Genomic DNA, 22,755 nt, shown 5'->3' on the forward strand with positions numbered 1-22,755 from the left:
TGCGATAAGGGTGTAGCCAAGATTGTGGGTGTCTTGCCACAGCATTCGTCTTTTTCTGGTGTCGTGGATGTAGCCCCAAGTGGGTGAGGGAGCGTTAAAATCCCCTATCACCAGGAGAGGGAAAATCCTTGCCGAATTTTGACATAAGAGAGGAGCTTGTGGAAGCGATGTGGTTGCCGTAGACTGCTGTAAATATTGACCAAGAACATACTGGTGGGTGCCTGGCGAGATGAGGAGAGGATTTTCAATGTAACGTGTGGCACTGTATCAGAGAGCGAGGGGTGTTGAATAACAGGGATATTTCGTTTCACGAGGTTGGTAAGGACTTCGCGACTGTCAGGGACTTGGGCAGCCGTAAAGGGAGCGTATTCGACCAGCTTAGCCTGTCCGCCCGATTCTTGTTAAGCAATAATATCTGGTGCATCTGTTTCTTTGAGTATCGATAGTAATTGTTGTAGCACGCACCTCTTACGGCGGTAGCCACGGCAGTTCCACTGCCAGATGCTGTACTGAGTGTGTGGATTACTCTTGGCTATCTTGTTTAATGCGGCAATAAGGCTTCTGATGCGAGTGTGAGCGAGAGTGATGTGTACACCGCTCAACCTCTGTGACTCTGCTATTGTATCTGGCGAGAAGACTCAAAAGTGTGGCTTCAAGGTTGTGCTGGATAGTTGTCACTCGTGCTTCTAGCTTTCCGTCGAGCATTTGTGTGAGGTGGTGCCCTAACTCTGCTGTGAAGATTGAATCGAGGGATCGCTCTAGCGTTTGCGCAATGGTTTGTTCAAGCATTAGTGGTAACTGCCGTTCAAGTACGGTTTCAATCGTCTCATAGAATTGCTGCTGCGGTACAGATTCTACAGGCAGGATGGGTGCTGAGGATGTAAGCGGTTGCGATGATGTTGTGGCTGGTTCTTCTGTGTCTGGAGCCTTTCCTTTAGGGGGGTGGGGGCGGAATTGGCATGGAGGTTAGCAGAGTGAAGCAGAGAAGAGAATGGAGGTTACTGGGCAAGTTGTTTTCGAGGAGCAGCGTGTTCAACGCGAAGTTCTTGTACTAACGTACGGATTGAACGCAGCTCTAGTGTGATAGTACTTAACATGGTTTCCTTATTAGGTGTGGTCGTGTGTGTAGTTTTAGGCGCTGTATTATATATAGGAGCAGGTTGGGAAGCAATGCTAGCCCAGCTTACCGTAGGGGTGGCGAGAGTGAGACAGGGTTGCCACTACTGAAGGGGGCAGGGGCATCCGAAGTCTCGGGCGCCGCAGATCCCAATTGGAGCTCCTGGGTTTTTGCGCCGCTGCTTTGATTGGCTGCGTGAGCCACGACGCTTCGAGGTTGGACTGAGACTGCGGGAGCGGGTTCGTTGGTTTCGAAACTTTATTGTGGTCCTGCAAGGTGCGCGTCAGCGCGCAGTGGGCGACTCCCATGTCGGGACCGTTAAGCCAAGCTTATTGGCCGCACCGCGGGCCTGCTGGACGGCCCAAAGTTGGTCGGACAGGAGGGAGCTGCGTAGGGCGCATCGCACCTTACCGATTAGGTGTTGGGATTAGTGTACATTGCCTTGCACTCCCAGAGCATGTGCGCCAGCGTGGATACATCCCCACATGCGGGGAAAGCGTCATTGGGGAACACGTCAGGATAAATAGCGTGAATGGAGCTCAGGTTAGCGTACGTGTGGGTCTGCAGTAGTCTGAGCATAAGGGCCTGTGGCCTATTAGGTTTTGGATCAGGGAGTGGATATAGTCTTCGCGCGAGGTGAAAATGTTTTGTTATTTCGTTGTGCGGGGCAGAGGCGTCCCTGTTTTCCGTAACGCCGTCGGCCCCGAATCGTTGCCGGGAGCCGGTGCGGTCGGTTAGCGCGTGCGCCGCCTCGTGGGCAGACTCGTTGAGGTTGGGGGGAACGCCTTGGACCTGTCCAACATGTGCAGGAGACCAGATAAGTAGGTGGTTCTCGATACCGTCGTGGCCACCACTCTGAAGCACGCGCAGAGCTTTCTTGGAGATTACACCGTGCTCAAAAGCGTGAATAGCTGACCTAGAGTCACTACAGATGACCTCACTTTTACCTTCCAGGAAGGCCAGGGTGATGGCCATTTGCTCGGCAATCGTCGGATCGTCAGTGTGAACCGATGCGCAGTTGGTGATTTGCTGTTTGGAGTCGACGACGACTGCGGAGGAGGCGCGGCTTCCACAGTACGCTGCCGCGTCGACAAAGGTGACGACGTGCTTCTCACTGAATCTGCTTGCGAAGAGTGGCAGCTCAAGCCCGTCGCTTACCGCGATTATGCCCGGGATGGACATTCTTCGGTATCGGTGCCACGGTGATGAAAGTGCCACGGTGGGAGCTGATGAAAGTGCCACGGTGAGTGCCACGGTGGGAGCTTGAAAGGCACGCGAGCTGCTGCCGCTGCTGCGCTTCGGCAATCTCCTCCAACGTATTGTGTACTCAAAGCTGAAGCAGGCGCTCGGTGCGCGTCCTGATCGGGATACCGAGGGCCCGCATGGTAATTTTTCTGAGCAAGACATTGATCTTGTCACGCTCAGCACGCTGCCAATTGTGCATGGCCGTCACCTATGAAAAGTGACAAAGCACAGAGGCATTGACCAGGCGGATCAGGTTGTCTTCCTTGAGGCCTTGGTAGCGGTTGGCCACCCGCCGAACCAGCCGGACCGCGTTATCCATCTTGGCGGCGAGCTTAAGTATAGTCTTGCCGTTTGAACCATTGGACTCGATGGTCATGCCAAGGACCCGAATGGAGTCGACTCTGGGTATTGCGCCGCCATCTCTGGTGTAGAGAGCTTGATACTATTCTTCGACATCGACTGTTAGTTTTTGGGCTAGGGCACTCGCCTAGTGGGTTGGTAGCGGAGCAGCTCGGACTTTTTTGGGGTACACCTGAGGTCTGTGGGACGGAGGTAATCTTTTGTGGTGTCTATGGCCTCCTGCAGGGAGCGCTCGACTTGCCCGTCACTGCCACCTGTTCACCAAATGGTAATATTGTTAGCGTAAATTGTGTGGTTAATGCCTTCGATACATGAGAGCCTCTTGGACAACCCGACCATGACAAGGTTGAACAGGGCGGGCGATATCACTGACCCTTGTGGCGTGCCGCGCGAGCCCAGCTCGATCTTCTCGGAGACAAGGTCTCCCACTCTGAGGGTAGCTCTCCTACGGGTCAAGAACGATTTGACATATTCGTAGAATCTGACTAAAAGGCCGAGTGCAGCAATCGACTGCAACACGAAAGAGTAAGTAACACATTCGAAGGCTTTCTCTAAGTCGAGGCCGAGAATGGCCTGCATGTCTCGAGTGTTGCAGTCGATGACTTGGTGCTTGAGCAGCTGCATGACGTCTTGCGTCGAAAGCTTGGTCGCAAACCAATCATGGTGTGCGGGTAGAGCCCATTTTCGTCCAGGTACCGAGTCAACCTATTGAGTACCACATGCTCGGCCACCTTTCCCACGCAGGATATGAGCGAAATGGGGGGCATGTTGTCCAAGTTGCGTGGCCTCCCCGGCTTGAGAATGAGCACGGTGCGTGCGACTTTCCACGCGTCGGGGACCTCGCCGCTCTTCCATGCCTCGTTGATGACTTCGGTGACGAAGTCGGTTGACTGGTCGTCTATGTCGCGCAGGGTCTTATTAGTTATGCAGTTGGGGCCCGCGGCAGACCTTCCATTGAGCCCGTGGAGCGCCTGCCGAACCTCTTCGTGGCATATCTCGGCGTCCAGTTCAGTGTTGGCTGGTCCCGAATACTTGGGGTACGTTGTTGCGAGGTTCGAGTCGACAGGGAGGTACTTTTGCACCAGCTACTTCAAAACCTCTTCTTCTGAAGAAGACTTCTTGGCTTCGTGCATGGCTCACGCTAGTACGTTCCGTTGGGTAGTTTTGGTGTTAGCTTCGCTGAGCAGGTGCTTGAGCAGGTTCCATGTCTTGCCATTACGCATCTGGCCGTCTACCGATTTGCACACCTTGTCCCATTGCTGCTTGGAGAGGACGCGGCAGTGCTCCTCGATGGTCTTGATTAGGTCGGAGATTTTCTTGCGCAACCTGTGATTGAGGCACTGGCCTTTCCAGCAGGCGAGAAGTGACTGCTTCGCCTCGAGCAGGTGGGCAAGGCGGCTGTTCATTTTTTCAACCGGAAGTTCAGTACTAATATTCTTCGTGGTACTTATGACGTCCTCTCTGAGCTGGCTAATCCACTGCTCGAGGCTTGACCTGGTTGCATGTAGGGGTCGGTCGTTGCGGACTTTGCGAAACTGGTCCCAGTTTGTCCAAGAAAACCCCCGTGCCCTCTTTCGAACCACTAAGAACTACGTCACCAGGAAGTAATGGTCACTACCTAAGTCAATGTTTGAGTTGGCCCACTGTAAATTGGGTAGATTCTTGACGAAGGTCAAGTCGGGAGTTGAGTCTCTACAGGATGAGGTGCCAAATCGTGTGGGAAATGCCTTGTCGGTGATTAGAGTCAGATCCATGTCAGTCGCGTTCTGCCATAGTTCCGCGCCCTTTCTGGTATTGTACGGGTAGCCCCAAGTGTGGTGCGGAGCATTAAAATCGCCCGCTACAACCAGGGGGTTGGGACCGACCAGGTTGACGGCCTTCGTTATGAGGGCCTTGAAGCGCTGTCATCGGTCCTTAGCGCTACTGTTCGCGTTAAAAAGAAAGATGCTGCTTTGGTCCAAGCTGCGCGGCAGAATCTCGGTCATGACACATTCGGCGCTGCTTGTGGCCTTTTTGAAATTGTGAGAGATGTGTGTGAGCTTGTTACTGACCAAGGTTCAGACGCCCCGGCCACCAGAATAACGGAAGACAAGCTGGTAACCCCTCAGTGTGACATTTGGGGTAAATGTTTCCTGAAGCAGAATGACGAGGGGTTTTTCGCTAGAGCATCGAATGTAGCGCTGCAAAGACGCCTTTTTGCTAGGGAAGCCCCTGCATTTCCATTGCCAAATGAGAAACGTCTCACTTGGCTTGGCCATCTTGGTGCATTTGTGGGCTGGTGCTGCCCTCAGATTGGCTAAGAATAGCGTGAACGATGGAGCCCGTAGCACCGGGCTGGGGTTGTACGACGGTGGTTGAGGTCAGCGCGGATTTCACTACGCTTTCTAGAAAGGACTCTACCTTGGAATTTCGGTCGTTTTGCGCGGCCAAGGTAATCTGCAGTCGGGCGAAATTCTTCCCGAGCTTATTGATGCTTTCACTGAGCGCGGATAGCGTGTTTCGAAGCTCAGACCTGACTCGAATTGCCACACCTTCCTGTTCGTAGGCGACGGCCCTATTCTTCAGAGCACTTTGACCCTCACTGCTGCTGTCGCCGGCTTCAGTGCTTTGCATCTCCATGGGTAGGGGCATTGTATTGGCGACCCAGGCAGCGGTGGGTTGTGGTGGTGGGTTTCTCTCGTTCTTAATCTCGGCAATTTCGGACATAAGCCTGTTTATGGTTTCCCTCAATGCAGCGTTCTCGTGTTTCAGCTGGGGAATCTCGGGCGCGCTCGCTGCATGCTCTAGGAGTGACCCCGACAGTACCTCAGCTGACCCTCCTCTGACCGTGTCGGCCCAGGTTATAGAGCCCGACTCGTTGCTCCTCGCTGACACCCCGCTAGACTGCTGTTGACGCCCGGTAGACCTGGATCAAGACCTGGAGTGGTTCCCAGACTTGTGGCGCCACGCTCCTCTTCGGGACCGGAAGTGGCTCCTGGACCTAGAACGGCCAATGGAAAGGGACCGAGAACGTCGCCTGGAACGGGCCCCAGAACAGCGTGACTGCTGGAAGTACTGCCCATCCGTCGGGGGTGATGGTGGTGCCGTGGCTTGGCCTTGATCGGCGGTGCGAGACTTTTCCCAGTGCCTTCGTCGCACGACATACGGGATCTGAAATCTTTGCCTACAAACCTTGTCAGCCGTGAGGTGTTGCCCACCACACAGCTTGCAGTTAGGGGTACGCTTGTGTTGTGCGTCAGGATTCGAAGCCCCGCCGCCCCGACATATGACGTCGCGTGGGCTGGGACACACACCAGCATGGTGACCGCGCCGACCACAAGCGTAGCAAATGTCTATTTTCTTGCGATAAAGCGAACATTGCACATAGGTGGGGCCGTAGCGTACAAAGTTTGGGACTCTATGACCGTCGAAGGTGACGATTACCGTGCCAGTGCTGCCTATGCGCTTGGCGGCCAGGACGAGTGGATTTATTTCATTTGTGATCTTCTTGTCAATATCATTTGGGCCGTCGACGAGTGGAATACCTCGGAACATGCCCTTGCACGTGGAATGAGGGGCGGCCTCGTAGGCACTGACCTCGCATGTTCGGCCCACGACGACGATCTGCCAAACTTTGACGTAGTGGTTGGCATTTTCCCTTCAAGGTGTGCTGACAGACATAATAATCTGCTGCACGTTGGGGCATAGCGTGTCGCTTGGCTCCACCTCCTGGCATTACGGATCAGCATCTTGCGTGGAAGTCGTGGTTGAGAGAAACTGTTGTTGTTGGAGCTTAGCTCGTTCTTGGCGACAATAAATGAGAAGGCGAGGTGTCTGGTAGCATTGAGGATAGGCTTTGTCACCTGTCTGGTGGGCTTGGCCACACAGAAGACACTTAGGGGGCATGGATGAGCAGCAGCAAGGTTGGCTGTGCCACACAGCGTACAGATTACGGCATTTGGTTTGGGGCAGACATCCGAACGGTGGCCGACTGCCCCGCATTTGTCGCAGACTTCGGTGCGCTTCTAATATAGGTAATATTTGTATCCGGCTCCTCAATAGTAGACATGGAAAGGGACTTAGTCGCCATCGAAAACAATGAGTACGCGTTTGTCTTTCCCATTTGGCGAACTTGTAGTATCGTAGGGTTGCGGTCATTAACAAGACTTGCTGAGATGTCTTCAGGAGAGTCGTGAGGAGGAATATTGTGGAACACTCCCTTTGCTGTGTTCTCAGGGGACGTAACGTAGGCTCGAACGTCATAGGTTTCAGTTTCCACCTGTAGTTTGAAGATCCGACTGTATATTTCTGCGTTAGAAAGATGAGGTGTGCTTACTATGATGAGATTAACTTTAGCGCAAGTGCGGTAAATGTCCTCTTTGAGTAGCGTTGCATGCAGATCCACTTCGCGTAGAATAGCATCGCGCAGTTGTGCTTTCCCTAATTTGGAGAGGTTGAGGCCATCCCTCGGTTGAAGCACAACTTTGACGTGATCATCTAGCAGACGCGGTTTCCTGGGTTTGCAAGGGAGAAGCTGGGCAGATATATTCAGCATTGGGATATCGGACGCGCTTAACTTCGGTAACTTGAAGTTCTCACTCATCATCATCATCATCATCATCATCATCATCATCAGCCTGACTACGTCCACTGCAGGACAAAGGCCTCTCCCAAGTTCCGCCAGTTAACCCAGTCCTGTGCTTGCTGCTGCCAATTTATACCCGCAAACTTCTTAATCTCATCTGCCCACCTAACCTTCTGTCTCCCCCTAACCCGCTTTCCTTCTCTGGGAATCCAGTTAGTTACCCTTAATGACCAGCGGTTATCCTGCTTACGCGCTACATGCCCGGCCCATGTCCATTTCCTCTTCTTTATTTCAACTATGATATCCTTAACCCCCATTTGTCCCCTAATCCACTCTGCTCTCTTCTTGTCTCTTAAGGTTACACCTACCATTTTTCTTTCCATTGCTCGCTGCGTCATCCTCAATTTAAGCTGAACCCGCTTTGTAAGTCTCCAGGTTTCTGCTCCGTAGCTAAGTACCGGCAAAATACAGCTGTTATATACCTTGCTCTTGAGGGATAGTGACAATCTACCTGCCATAATTTGAGAGTGCTTGCCGAATGTGCTTTACCCCATTCTTATTCTTCTAGTTACTTCAATCTCGTGGTTAGGCTCTGCGGTTATTACCTGCCTTAAGTAGACATAGTATTTTACAACTTCAAGTGCACTATTACCTATCTCGAAGCGCTGGTCCTTTCCGAGGTTGTTGTACATTACTTTCGTTTTCTGCAGATTAATTTTAGGACCCACATTTCTGCTCTCCTTGTCTAACTCCGTAATCATAAGTTGCAATTCATCCCCTCAGTTACTCAGCAATGCAATGTCATCGGCTAAGCGCAGGTTACTACGGTACTCTCCATTAACTCTTATCCCTAATTGTTCCCAATCTAGGCTTCTGAAAACCTGCTGTAAGCACATGGTAAACAGCATTGGGGAGATTGTGTCCTCCAGCCTTACACCCTTCTTGATTGGTATTCTGTTGCTTTCTTTGTGAAGCACTATGGTAGCAGTTGATCCCCTGTAGATTTCTCCCAGAATGTTTATATATACTTGATCTACGCCCTGATTCCGCAGTGTCTGTATGACGGCTGATATTTCTACTGAATCAAACGCCTTCTCGTAATCTATGATGGCTATGTATAGTGGTTGGTTATATTCTGAGCATTTCTCTATTACCTGATTGATAGTATGAATGTGGTCGATTGTTGAGTAGCCTGTTAGAAGTCCTGCTTGTTCCTTTGGTTGATTGAATTCCAATGTTTTCTTTACTCTGTTAGCAATTACCTTTGTAAATAGCTTGTATACTACAGAGAGCAAGCTAATCGGCCTGTAATTCTTCAAGTCCTTGTCATCTCCTTTCTTATGTATTAGGATGATGTTAGCGTTCTTCCAAGACTCTGGTACTCTTCCCGTCAGGAGACACCTCGTAAACAAGGTGGCTAGTTTTTCTAACACAATCTGTCCTCCATCTTTACGCAGATCTGATGTTACCTGATCCTCACCAGCAGCTTTGCCTTTTTGCATGCTCTCCAAAGCTTTTCTGACTTCTTCTATCATTACTGGTGGGTTGTCATCTGGGTTACTGCTAGTTCTTATAGTATTAAGGTCCTGGTTGTCTCGGCTACTGTAAAGATCTCTGTAGAACTCCTCCGCTATTTTAACTATCCTATCCATATTGGTAGTTATTTTGCCTTCTTTGTCCCTTAGTGCATACATCCGACTTTTGCCTATCCCAAGTTTCCTCTTCACTGCTTTGACGCTTCCTCCTTTTTTCAGAGCTTGTTCAATTCTCTCCTTGTTATACCTTCTTACATCGCATACTTTACGTCTATTAATCAAATTCGAAAGCTCTGCCAGTTCTGTTTTGTCTGTTGTACTTGACACTTTCATGCTTTGACGCTTCTTAATTTGGTTTTTCGTTTTCTGGGAAAGCTCACCAGTGTCCTGTCTAACTACCCTGCCTCCAACTTTCACTGCACACTCCGTAATGATACTCGTTAGATTTTCATTCATTGTATCTACGCTAAGGTTGGTTTCCTCACTAAAAGCCGAGTACCTGTTCTGCAGCGACACTCTGAATTCCTGTATTTTCCCTCTCAGTGATAGCTCATTGATTGGCTTCTTGCGTATCAGTTTCTGTCGTTCCTTCTTCAACTCTAAGCGAATTCGAGACCATACCATTCTATGGACACTGCATCGTACCTTGCCAACCACTTCCACATCCTGCACGATTCCTGGGTGTGCAGTCGTTATAAAGTCTATTTCGTTCTTATTTTCGCCATTAGGGCTCCTCCGTGTCCACTTGCGGTTTTCTCGTTTTCGGTAGAAAGTATTCAAAATCCGCAAATTATTGCGTTCTTCGAATTCTACTAGTAGCTCTCCTCTGGCGTTTCTAGTGCCGATTCCATAATATCCTACTGCCTGGTCTCCAGCCTGCTTCTTCCCTACCTTTGCATTAAAGTCGCCCATCACTACATTACACTGCGTTTTTACCTTACTCATTGCCGATTCCACGTCTTCATAGAAGCTTTCAACTGAAGCGCCATCATGGCTGGATGTAGGCGCGTAAGCCTGTACTACCTTCATCTTGTATCTTTTATTCAGTTTATATACAATACCTACCACCCTTTCATTATTGCTATAGTATTATTTTATGTTGCCAGCTATGTTTCTGTGAATTAGGAACCCCACTCCTAGTTATCTTCTGTCTGCCAAGCCCCGATAGCAAAGGGCCTGCCCATTCTGTAGCACATTATAGGCTTCATCTGTCCTCCTAACCTCACTGAGCCCTATTATATCCCAGTTATTACCCTCTAGCTCCTTGAATAGTACAGCTAGACTTCCCCCACTAGATAAGGTTCTAGCGTTAAATTTTGCCAAGTTCAGGTTTCAATGGCGGCCTGTCCGGATCCAGAGATTAGCACCCTCTGCTGCGTTGCAGATCTGGCCGCCGCCGTGGTCAGTTGCTTCGCAGCTGCTGGGGACTGAGGGCCGTGAGTTATTTGACGTATGCATGTGGGAGGTAGTGGCCAGATACTGCACCAGGGTGGCCAATCCTTCTCTGGTGAGGGAGTGCGTTCCGGCGGTGGTTACCGGTGAGGCCGCACCCCAGGCCTCTTCTTGCAGTTCCATCAACACGCGGATTTCTTTTAATCCGGTTTGGAACTGCGCGGCACCGGGATTTGAACCACTCAGGATTTGAACCACTCATTCTCACTCAGGTCGTATCAAATGATAGTACACTTCTACACTCATCTAAATTGCTTGCTGTCGTCAACTTCTCCAAACCGATGGCTGTGAAGCAATCATGGACTTTGTTGGGTTACCCCCGTATTCATAAACGCTGCTTGACTTGAACTTGACTGGCTACTGACTTCAATGCAGCGCAAACGCGTTTTGAACGCGCTCTATTTAAGTGGTGCCAAGGCAGCACAAACGCACACACGAATTCACAACGCGCTGCATTAAAAGCGGTTTAAGTGAAGTTCAAATGAAGAAGCGTTCATGCATACGGGTGTAATTCTACTGCTTTCGTCGATGTGTGCACAAGTTCGCCTCTGCTGTTGCGCGTTTTACGTAACTTTTCAGCAGCGCCACCAATATTTCTACATGGTCTTCCAAACGCGATGAAATGCTCCATAATCTTCATCTTCTCCTCAATTCATCGCCAATACTGCACCACAGCGACATTACAGCGGCAACTGAAAAACAAACTATTTGCCAGCGGTGTTCCATCTAAACGTTTGTGGCTATACTATTGATGTAGTAATGGACCACAATGAATTATGCTGGTTCTTGTCGCTATAAAATTCATCGAATAATCTTGCTGGTTGGGCTCTTCGGCTGCAAAGAGATGACATCCGCATTATGTACCGTTAATGTCACAAAAATGCTGATGCTTATGCACTGTTGCGGTACCCATTATTCATACGGAACTTATCTATTTCTCCAGACCACGCGTTGTCAGCTCCCGACGCCCACGCTTTATATGCACCACAGGGCAATAATCCATGAAGAGCTGTGCTAGGTGATGTTCTATCACAGGCACCAACACTTTCGACCGCTCAAACAATGCGAATCAATGCATCGTACTTAAGCATTCAGGTTGGCCTTCTGTACCGGCACAACTACTCACCAAATTTTAAGAAGTAGCCCCTAGTTACTCCCTGAACGCTGCTTACCGCTGTCTAATTTTGGCTTGCAATGTGCAAACGCCGGCGTTTTCAAAACCTACGAGCGCCTACGGAAAATGTAGTGCTAACGAGGAATGTTTACCTTCGTTCGACAGCTCATTCGCGGTTGCCACCAAAGTCAGCGGTGAAAAAAATAACATGACATCCTGCAGCAGGGTAATCCACTGCAGCCACTTTCGTGCTTATACCACCCATTCTACAGCGTTAGAATTGACGTCTACCGACCATTGCATTGGTAATGGCAGGTCAATTGATGGGCTGTCGTTGCGTTGGGTCATCTTATGCGGTTCGTAGAAACCACTGGTCTTCCCACAGCAACTTCACAAGACCATACACATTTCTTCAACCGTTCTCTACTTTATCACGGTGCTCCTCGCGAACGCCTCAGTGACCACGGGCGAGCATTTTACTACGATTTAATGTAAAAATTTCCAATGTCGAGTTGCACAGCTAAAGCCTAACACCCAAAGACGAACGATTTGACTGAGTGGCTTAATCGTACTCTGGGTGACATGCTTGTGACGCAGGTCACACCTGATCATACAAACTTAACTTCACTCTTCCATCGGTGGTGAACGGGTAACAGTTTCCATCTTTTCTCTTTTGTATGGTAGCCAACCATCGCACATCGTCAACAATTTTCCGCCATTCCTGCCAGAACCTTCAGACTGCGCGCCCGTCACGAAAGCCACTTGCTACACAGAACAGTGTCGAGAGCTAGCCAAGCAACTTTTTTTGTGATGCATTGAAAAGTGGTACACTTTAGGTAGTAAATCAACTGTAGACACCGGTACAAAAGATTTTTGCACTTCGTTGGCTCACAGACGCACCTTAAGGACGCCCTTCGTGCTCATAACCGTTTTCTGGAAGTCCCTTTGATACGAAAGCACGTTCAGGAGTCCGTAGTGCCTGATGCCTTCTCTACGCAGTGCGTTCAGGTCATTGGAAGCGTCGTCCAAACCGTTCAGCGTAACATTCCTGCATAGAATATTTGAACTCTAATACGGCGACTGATAAACCCACCTCTGCATAGTGAATTGTTTACAAAAAAAGACAATTTCATTATCTAGTAATTCTGAATATATGTTGCTTTAGGATGTGTAGCCTGAAAAACATTCCTACGGGAGAACTGCTCCGAGGAACCGACGTCATCTAATGTCATCATTCGACATATTATTAGCAGAGGAAACACACAAGTGGGAAATAGGATTGTGAGCAGTGTACTTTGTAAATATAGTGCCATGGCACATATTCAGAAAGTAGCTAGTGCTGTAGCCATTCGTTAAAAAATATAGTTTCACTTAATGCTGGTGATTTGCATATTATTAGTAGAGAGAGCTGGCTGATAGCGAAAAGCACCTACGAGCAGTGTCATTTCCGAATACATGAATGCATGCAGACACACTTGTAGATAATGCTTGATCTGCAGCTTCAGGCAGTTAACCCGAAAACCTAATTGGGCCTTGTTAGCACTGCCTTCTCAATCGCTAGACTTGCTGTGTTTTTCAATCAACAGCCGAACCATGCCACATCGAAACAGACATCTCTCAGTAGAACACGGCCGCTTCAAACTCTTATATGAAGTGCCTGCTTGATATAACCTCCTTAAATCGACAGGTATTATATTTGAAAAATATCGGATAATTCGGACATGTTTTCTGGTTTCAGTAAGCAAGTACATTGTTCAAATGCACTGAACCTTCGTTAATTCCTATTGAGTCAGAACCGCGTTCATGCGGACAATCTTCGAAGCGTTGCATGCATGAAGCGTGAAAATTGAATAATTGATTTGTGGGGTTTAACGTCCCAAACCTCGATATATTTATGAGAGACGCCGTAGTGGAGGGCTCCGGAAATTTTGACCACCTGGGGTTTTTTAACGTGCACCCAAATCTGAGCACACAGGCCTACAGCATATCCGCCTCCGTCGGAAATGCAGCTGCCACAGCCGGGATTTGATCCGCGACCTGTGGGTCAGCAGCCGTGTACGAAGAGTGAAAATTCATGAAAAAAAGAAGGCGTAAGTGGTATTCGCAAACAACCGTTACGGCCACGGGTCAATACCCTAATTTTTACTTGGTGCAATAAATTTTGGGCATCGCGCGTGGACTATCAAACGTAAATATGTTGGAAACTGTTGGATATTAACAAAAAAACGTCGACAACTGGGCTCGTGAGTAAGGAATCGAACGCAAGTAGAATCAATGAAATGTTCGGAACTTCAGCCGCTGTCCACACTGCTGCAGTGATCACTACCTACAATTTGATGTGTGAACGATAAGTTGGTAGCCATACTTTCTAGCAAAAATATTTTCACAAGCGCGTGTGGTGTTGCTAGTAACGATACGTAACAAGAAGCGCTTCAGAGCATGCTGCTAGCTCAAAGCTCTGGGTCATGAGCTACGCTGGCATTGTGAACTACGCCACGAATAACGTAATTCATGGCCTTTACACTACTTTTAGACATAACTTGTTCAAGATTTACACAATCACAGTGAAAATGAACATGCCTTAGAAAAAGAGACACTCACTCATTGTTTTCTTGTTACTCTTGGTAATTACTAAATGTGCCACTTGAGAAAGCTAAATTAATAGGCTATGACAAAAGTTCAAGAAGTGCCAACTACGCCTTGTTCATTTTTCTCAATTGGTGAAGTATTCACTGCTGTTCTGGAAGACAACACGTGCAGGTCAAAACATTATCCGTGCTACTGGTTATGCAGTGAGGAGTTTTGTTGTATTGTATGACAATACTACAGACAAATTTGGGGAGGGGGGAGGGCAGAGTTTTGAGTAATGGCTGAATAAATTTCTAGAAGAATTGCTCGAAAATGAGCCCTTTATTTCCCCAAATTTGATGGTCTTCTAGAGATACAATCTGTAACAAAGCTTTTATGGAACCCATCGGCCTATCAGCTAACAATAATAACACCTTGCTGATACAATGGCCAGTGAAGGTGGCGTGGGTTCACAGGGGGGAACCATCATGCCCTAAAGAGCCAGTATATATTCATGTAATTTTCGATGCTTGAAAGAAGCCCGAATAAAATATAAAATTGCATCCAGTGGCCTCGAGATCTCGTCGCCACGCACTGTAGTTTCTTCTACAATGAAAGAGACAATGATAAGGACTTGCGATTCTAGCAGCCCGACACGTTACGTGCTAAGCATCCGGAAATGTGAAGCGTGATGTTAGCACGTATCTTTTCCTTTTTGTTTTATTGTACTTCAAGCGCACATGTGACCACTGAAGGCACGAGTCGCGTTTTAGAAATATTGAGCGTGATTGCGGAGTCATATTACTCGGAAAATTAGAGATGAAACAAAAGTGACATATGAACCGCGATTCTGTGATAAAACAAAATGAAGAAAAAATGTTTTCTGCGAAAATCATCACCGAAATTGCTTACTAAATTAATTGCTGTTTGTGTTCCTTTATAGAAAAACAATCACTGCCTTTGATAAAAACAACGTAAGGCACTGCTACGGTCTAGCTTCTCACTATTTTTATGCAATTAAGGTGTCTCTAATATTAGCATAATGATGTTTGAGTAGTTTGAATCTTTTAAGGTATGTGCACTTGGTTTTCACTTACTGAAGGTGGAACGAAATTCCCAGCTGGACAAGCCTGTACTTCGGGCCCCTCTTCTGGAAGACATCCCAGCTGACGGGGTTCTTTTTTGCTTCAATGTGGCCATTGAATGTTATCACGTCGGTGTAGAAGAGATAGTCACAGTACTCCGCTTCCGGGTACATGTCTTCGGAGGTGGCTGTCTCGCTTACTGTGCAGATTATTAGCTTCACTGGGAGTACGGAATAATGAAACAGAGGGTGAATCGTTGTGTATCTATTACTCCGTCTCTTTATCAATGCGAGACATGCCAACCATTCAAGCATGAGATGATATCATAAACTTTTTTATTTCAACCTGGCATTGGTATTCATGTCACAGTGACGTCCCAACGGACCACTTTTTTGTGTATTTCAAGCGGTCACAACAATTGCGACCTCACGACGACCATGGCTCATATGTAGTCGGGCATACAACAAGCATATCATGATTTTATGGCGCCTCTTATTTCATGGTACCTGCCATGTTATGATACCTGTCATTTCACCACATAACAGAATACCGGTTGTGCTCTATACCAATCACACGGATGTCAGCATGCGGAGACCAGGACTCATAAATCATACATTACACGATGTGCACGACATACCTGCACCTCAAGACTTGCTCAATAAATTCATCATACACTCTTGTCATGCCATACAAATTTTGGTGTAGGTGAAGCTTACAAAAAGGTTCTAAAAGAACTGTGACAGCCGAAAGTAAAGCATACCCTTTAAGACAAGCATGACAGCATTTTCATATTATGAACAGTCATTTACGACCGTCATATGGTAATGTCATGCCCTGCCACTTTATGTATGTCTTCCACTAACCGTACAGCCAAGAGACCACGAAGTCGTATATAGAGATGAATGGCTAGATAGATATAGATACGCCCAAGTACACCAAATTTCGCTTAAGTGCTTCACATTTAAAACGCAATGTTCTTTTCTATCCTACTCAGAAATATTACATACAACAAAATAACGTGCGCAGAGTTCCCCCTCAGGGAAGAAAGAGGGGGTGAAGGTTGTCGCAGCCACCCCTTCCGAGCATGTCAATGTATGGGGGGCTGGCTTTGGGCTCCCCTTACCACGCCTCCTTTGCATCGCCGCCAGGGCACATGTATATGCATACAACCAAAGTAACTTATGGGAGTTACAAAAAACATTATTACACAAGAGTTGCCCTATTGAAAAAACGTCCACCATAGAAATGGTGGATTCCACCATCCACCATTTTAGTGGATAATAATGCTGGAAATGTTGGTGGCACATGATGTATGGCGGCGTATGGTGGAGCAGATGGTAGATGGCGCGCTCCAGCCGGCAATGCTTCAGCGCGAAGGAGCGTCAGAACAACCGTGGCGAGTTGCCACTAAAGAAATGGTAAAAATATTTGCATAAAAATGTAGAAATCACTCGTTAAAAACATGCGATAGTGCGGAATAGAACCTACCACCTTCGAATTTTTAACTGTGCACGCTAACCGCTGCGCCACGCCGACAAATGGCAACCTGAACGTTCAAGAAGTAGTTGACTCACAAAATCACTGTTTAACTTCAGGTATGTTTGTCGCTTACTCGGGAGGGACGGGATCTGCACCTGCTACTGAAATGTGCACATTTGATGAACACGAAAAACTGCTGCCTGTAACGATTGCCACTGCGATAATTGCAACAGCGCTATGTTTTCGTTCACAATTCACAACTGCAAGAAAAAAAGAACAACTCATTGGACTGAGGAGCAGGTAGAGTTTATCGGCGATTACTACGAAGTTTAATAACTGTTTGCCGCTCCTTCCGAAGGGCGATATAAGTTTAGGCTTTATGACGCATCTTTGCTCATTCGATAGATGCGCCCACACATTTATTTTGATGTTTTTCGCGCAGCGCACTGCGATGTCATGCCAGCGCACCGCTGTTGCTGTGTCGTTAGTAACAACTACAAAACGGCTTGGCCAAAGCGAATGCCATGCGCCAGAAGCATTATGGTATCATATTGGTTCAGTAAGCATATGACGTGACGTGTCTATGTTCTCGCATAACAGCCAGCAAAGTGCCGGCGAGTGCGACCAGCGGGTGTCGGTGAGGGTAGGTGTACATTTGGTAGAAGTGCTGCAAGCGCGTCGCATCAATATTTGTCGCTTCTTGCGTGGACACTGTACACAACAAAAAAGGCTTCATTAAGTGTAAATGATGCCACAGCTGTGCTGTATTGTCATTTTTACTCGTCAAAATTGTGTATTCTGAAACGCAGAAGCACCGATAACACTTGTACGGGCTCGGTCGGTATGACTAACCTTTGGTGGAAATCATGACGGTAGAACAGAAAGGCGAAAGTCAAATTCACTGCGGCTTGTCTCGACGAATGTCGAAAGCGAAAGTTTATGCATATTCGCACGCACTTTGTTAACCTAAAGGTACCGCTCAAATAATAGAGTGTGGAAGAATGGCTAGACCTGCGTTTCTAGCGTGGCGACATCAAGTGACCGCTGTGTTCTGCTCTAACATTGAAAGAGGCAATTGCGAACTGGAGCTCATTTATTCGTCGACAACTGCGCGCCAATGTAAAACATTGATTGTCACTGTTCACAATGACACTTCTAGTCTTCTAAACATCACAAGAAACAAACACATCGCGGATGTCAAACTGATGTAAGTACGTGTGCGAAATGTAAACATATTTCCAGTCGCATATTCTATGCTCCACAAAAATCGAAGCGTTGTTGACACCACAGGAATAAAAAAACAAACGTGCTAGAAAGCGTAATGAGCAGCGTTGGTTTTTTTTACCATAAACATATACATCTGCACATTAAAGAATGAAACCCTACAAAAAGTGATTTCACATACTGTCATGTGCTTTTTCATCATGCAATCATCATCAACCAAGCTTCCATCATGCCACCGTCACCCACTTTGCTCACCAAGCCTTTCACCAAACACGCTTTGCCTCGCCACCACCACCACAATCTGCCACCATTTGTTACACTCTAGCCGTCGTCAGCCGGCATTTTTCACCGTCACCACCATTGGCTCGCCTTCACCACCCCCATCTACCATCATTTTTTCCACTCTCGCCGTCATAGGCCTTTATGCCCACTACAGTTTCCACCATATCCACTAATATTTCCACCATATACACTATTTTTTCCACCATATCCCGCAATGGTTCCAGCACCCACCAACCCAGGATTTTTCAATAGAATGGTGAAGTGCGACTGTTGGCCTGAATAGTTAAGAGCCGGTTGTTCATTGCCGCTGTGACCCTTGGTTCATTCTCAGCCTTCTGTGTGCAGTGAAAAATCGTTCATAGAACACTTTCCCCCGCTGAAAGACTTCAACCTATCCTCGGCACCGTGTTTGCAAATACAGAAACTTCAGATGTTGGAAGACCTTTCGCCCTCAAAGGTTTCAACAAGAACATCGCTTGTGGTGTACTCCAACGTATCAATGACGTGCAAAAAGAAGCGGCGCGGAGCAGGGCGGAAGATGAAAGGCGAAAGAGCAGTCTGTAAGATGGCGTCGGAGCATTCTCTCTTGGATAGTGGTGGAGCGTAGATGACCTATAATGACGAAAACGTCCCTCGCGCGAATAACAAGGGCGATTTTCTGAGAAATGATAGCACCCCATGTTAATGTCTCGCCACACTGAGATTACATAGTTATAGAAGGCTACATCACGAGCTCGTGCATTTTCCCGCACTCGAAATTTGGAGATCCATGCGCTACAATATCACTGACGAATCCTACGTCACAACAGAAACTTCGCGATGTTTTTATGTGTATGTCGTGGCCCGTAATTAAAGTGCAACATGCCCTGTATTTTAGCGAAAAGATCGCGCCTCGTAGAAGCAAGCACGATTCTTGGTGTCACGAAGGACGTGGTTTTATCAGTGATAAAAAAAAAAAACTTGCTAAATCGCACTGATCTTATCCTGCCAACGCGTTAACTATCGAACTAGCACCGACACTGAGAAGAGCTGCCAGAGTTGCCAGTTTTTTGTCTGGTGACCCTTATCGTGGGGTTTCCCGATATCCTGTTGTTGGCGTGACAGCCTAAGCGCATCACAAAATAGGTCGTGCTGCAGACGAAATACAATTGAAAGTGGTCACACGAAAGTGATCGCAACTGTCGACGAAACATTGTTAGTCAAATAGAAGTAAGCTGATCCATGCAGAAGAATGCACTTCATGCGAATGCACTTGTGATGCGCATTCGCATGATTTTTAGGTGGGAAGCATTTTTTAGCAAACTTCGGCGATTTTGAGCGTATCTATCTGAATATCTATCTATCTAGCGGCCTACGAATTCAGGTCTCCTTGCCGTTTCAATAATGGTATTGGTACCGAACTTTGTATGGCATAATATTACAGCATGAAAAACATATTTGACTAGTCATAACATCAAAATCATGACATGTATGTCATGAATGTCATGATTTACAATTCACGGTCCCGCAGCTCTTGCGGTGGTTTTGTTCACATGTCATGTTGCAAAACTGGTGTGACATGACATGACTGCAATGCGAACACAAGGAACAGACCCTAACATGAAAATCATGGCATGCGTGTCATGTAAATGCATGGCTACATGTCACGCTCATGATGCACTCGCGGCCGTTTCGATAGCGTCACATATACCTAATTTGGTATGACAGTACGTTAATGAATGACGAAGGTATGTGACTGGTACAAACATGATAATCATGAGATGCCTGTCATGTAACAACATGACTACATTCCACGCTCACGATGTGCTGGCGGCCATTACCGTAATACCACATATACCAAACTTGGTATTACGGTATGTAAATCGATGACGAAGGTATGCGACTGGTGCAAACATGATAATCATGAGGTGCGTGTTATGTAAGGACATGACTACATGCAACACTCTAGACACGAATACACGTAGACGTGACCAGGCGCGAGTGCGCACCAGCGTTCGTTTCGTGGCGTCACGCCGGCGGTGCCACTCCGGGCGCTGATCTGCCTGCCATATACCGGGAGGCGCACGCCGCGCTGCGTTGCTTTGACGCATGCGCCTTTGAGCACGCGCGGCGTCCCTCCATCACGAATAGAGGCATGCAGGCGCTGTGCAGTCTGGGTAACGTCATCGGCGCGAATATCAGCATGTCGCATTTCGTACCGGTTTGCGCCAGGCCGCACCCACGGACGCTGGTCGTGCTGGTCGTGCCTCTCGTCAACTTTTAGAGTGCTCGCGTTTTGCTAGAGTCACGTCGCTGTGCTCAGCGTGCGAGCACGTCAATATTACGTTGGAGTATAGGGCTCTTCATGATGCGCTTGAGCCCGTTTCGTTACCTCCATATATAACAAATTTGGTGTTATGTGACGACAATGCATGACGAAAATGTATGAGTGGCGCAAACATGATAATAATGACACGCGTTTCATGTAAGAACATCACAACATACCACGCTCATGATGCGCTTGCGACCGTTTCGGTAGCTTCACATGTACCATATTTGGTATCACATGGCGTGAATAGACGGCGAGTGTGAAGTACACATCCAAACACGATAATCATGGTATGCGTGTTATGTAAAGCATGACTACAAGTTACGCTCATAGCGTGCTCGCGGCCGCTTCACTAGTTTCATATACCAAACTCGGTATTACGTGACGTGAATAGATGAAGAACGTAAATGACACGTCCAAACATGATAATCATGACATTGAATTCATGTACGACATTATTTAACTCTGCCTCATAAGTTTGTCCCGAGTTTAAAGTGACATATTAACCTTCCTCATTCGTGCTTTGCATATCATTGATTCTCACGGTACGTGAGGTCTGCGATTTTTTATTTGTTTGTTTAATTTTTCACTAATTTATCGCAGATGCGGAAAGTGTGTCAAATAGTATTACATGTTTTTTTTGTCATCTTGAAGTGTAGAGTTTTGTTGTCGATCTGATAGCCTATTTGGTGAATACTTATATTTGCGTGGTCATTTTTATTTTGATTGTAAATTCATTGTTGTTTTCAATTGCGAATCTTTATTTAGCGCACGCCCAGCGTGCGCTAAATAAAGCGCGGTCCAGCGTGGTCCAGCGCACGCCCAGCGTGCGCTGGACCATGTAGGGAAGCAAACAACCTCCGTTTGTCCTCACTGCGGGATATTTACTCGTATTTTCCAAAAAAAGAAAAAAAAAGAGTTAGTAGAACAGCCGAAAGGAGCAATTATGCTGTGACTATCTTCAATTCCTGGTGCCTGCTTTGCCATGTGTCTCTCATACCAGTTTTGCATGGTGCCCCGCTCACATAGTAATGATGTTCACTACATACGAGCTTGTGTTCCTGTTTATCTGAGCCTGTGTACCATGTCACGTGCTACGTCATGACTTATTTCAACACCACCTTGATTGACCGGAAACACTCAAAACCACGTCACGTAAAGAACATTAATATAAGTAACCACATTACGCACTTGGAAGCAATATTAACGGGTTTGAGTGAAATGACAATTTCTACTTTGAGCCGGCTCGCAGTGCTTGCGTGCTTGACGCACGAGGTCAAGCACCCTTTCTTTGGAAACCACGCTTGAACTGTGCGCGCGTGTGGAATCACGAGTGGAGTTTTGGTTTACGAGCTGCCCTCAGAGATGAGTACTTACCAGAGGGGACTGCTGTAGTTGAGGTAGTTGCAGTAGCTGCGGTAGTTGTGGTAGTTGTGGTTGTTGCGGTAGTTTGGGTAGTTTCGGTAGCCGTGCTTCGCGTTGCTATATTTGCCGTAGTTGGGGGGCTTCTCGTCGGAAACGTATGGCCTGCCAAAATGTTAGGAGACAAGCAACGCGGTTTGTTTTGAAGGCTAACTTCGCATTTACTTGAAATGAATAAGAAATACGCACCTTCAAAGAGGCTGCGCTACACGTCCCCAACCATCCATACCTTTGAAGCTATTTTATTAAAAGAGCTTGCGTTTCAGACAGTCGGCAACCTTGATGGTTTGGGTGGTTACAGCAAATGTTGGACACATGATCGGAGAAAAAAACAAGCGCGCCGCCGCTAATGACAAACCTTTATTCAGACAAAAAGAACACTATGTACCGCATTTGGCTTTTAGTGGGCGGCACAGTGTTATCCCATAGTTGAGCACTAAGTAAACGAAATCATTTAATATTTCTTCTGAACACAGCTATATATGTACATTCGGTTATTTAGGTTAAACAAATGGTCAAAGATTAAAAGGGTGAAAAAATACTAAAGAGAGGTAGACACTAGTCATAATTGCACTGAATTTCTCTCCGCGACAGCACAACTGATAGAGCATCAATAGGAGGCCCCCTTCTAATTTTTATGGCAATAGCCTTCGTGATTGCACAAACGTTGGTGTTATTTTATTGGGAGGGCCACCAGGGCGCCAGGGAGTTTGGATGTGCCTCGCATCAGCTCCGCAGAAAGTTGTTTGGTCTGGTGAAAATTGATCAGTCGCAGCAAGCAACTCCTATAATCGCCTGACTGAAGTTCTAGGGATCATCTAGACCACGACTTCAGGACTGTGAGTACGTTTCGGAATATTCTATGGCTATTTTGGTGTCGACTGCGTCTCCGCCTAGCAAAGCCTAACGCTAGCGGTGAACAAATGCGGCGGCTCGGCGGTGGCCGACGCCCCCGTCGTTCGCTTCAGAGCCCCGTTGTGGAGACGTGACGGCAATGGAG

The 22,755-nt window shown here is 47.4% G+C and overlaps 1 protein-coding gene across 1 annotated transcript in view; it reads right to left on the bottom strand.

Moving 5' to 3' along the window:
• Window positions 1-22,755, bottom strand: part of LOC119163904 (uncharacterized) — a 66,522-nt gene that overhangs the window by 27,374 nt on the left and 16,393 nt on the right. Inside the window, exons 6-8 of the mRNA XM_075870277.1 lie at window positions 21,711-21,860; window positions 15,053-15,260; window positions 12,288-12,435 (exon numbers count right to left, since the gene is read on the bottom strand). Coding sequence (XP_075726392.1) covers window positions 12,288-12,435; window positions 15,053-15,260; window positions 21,711-21,860 — 506 coding nt within the window. The remainder of the gene's footprint in view (window positions 1-12,287; window positions 12,436-15,052; window positions 15,261-21,710; window positions 21,861-22,755) is intronic.

This window comes from Rhipicephalus microplus, chromosome 8, assembly GCF_043290135.1.
Source record: "Rhipicephalus microplus isolate Deutch F79 chromosome 8, USDA_Rmic, whole genome shotgun sequence".
Lineage (NCBI taxonomy): Eukaryota > Metazoa > Arthropoda > Arachnida > Ixodida > Ixodidae > Rhipicephalus > Rhipicephalus microplus.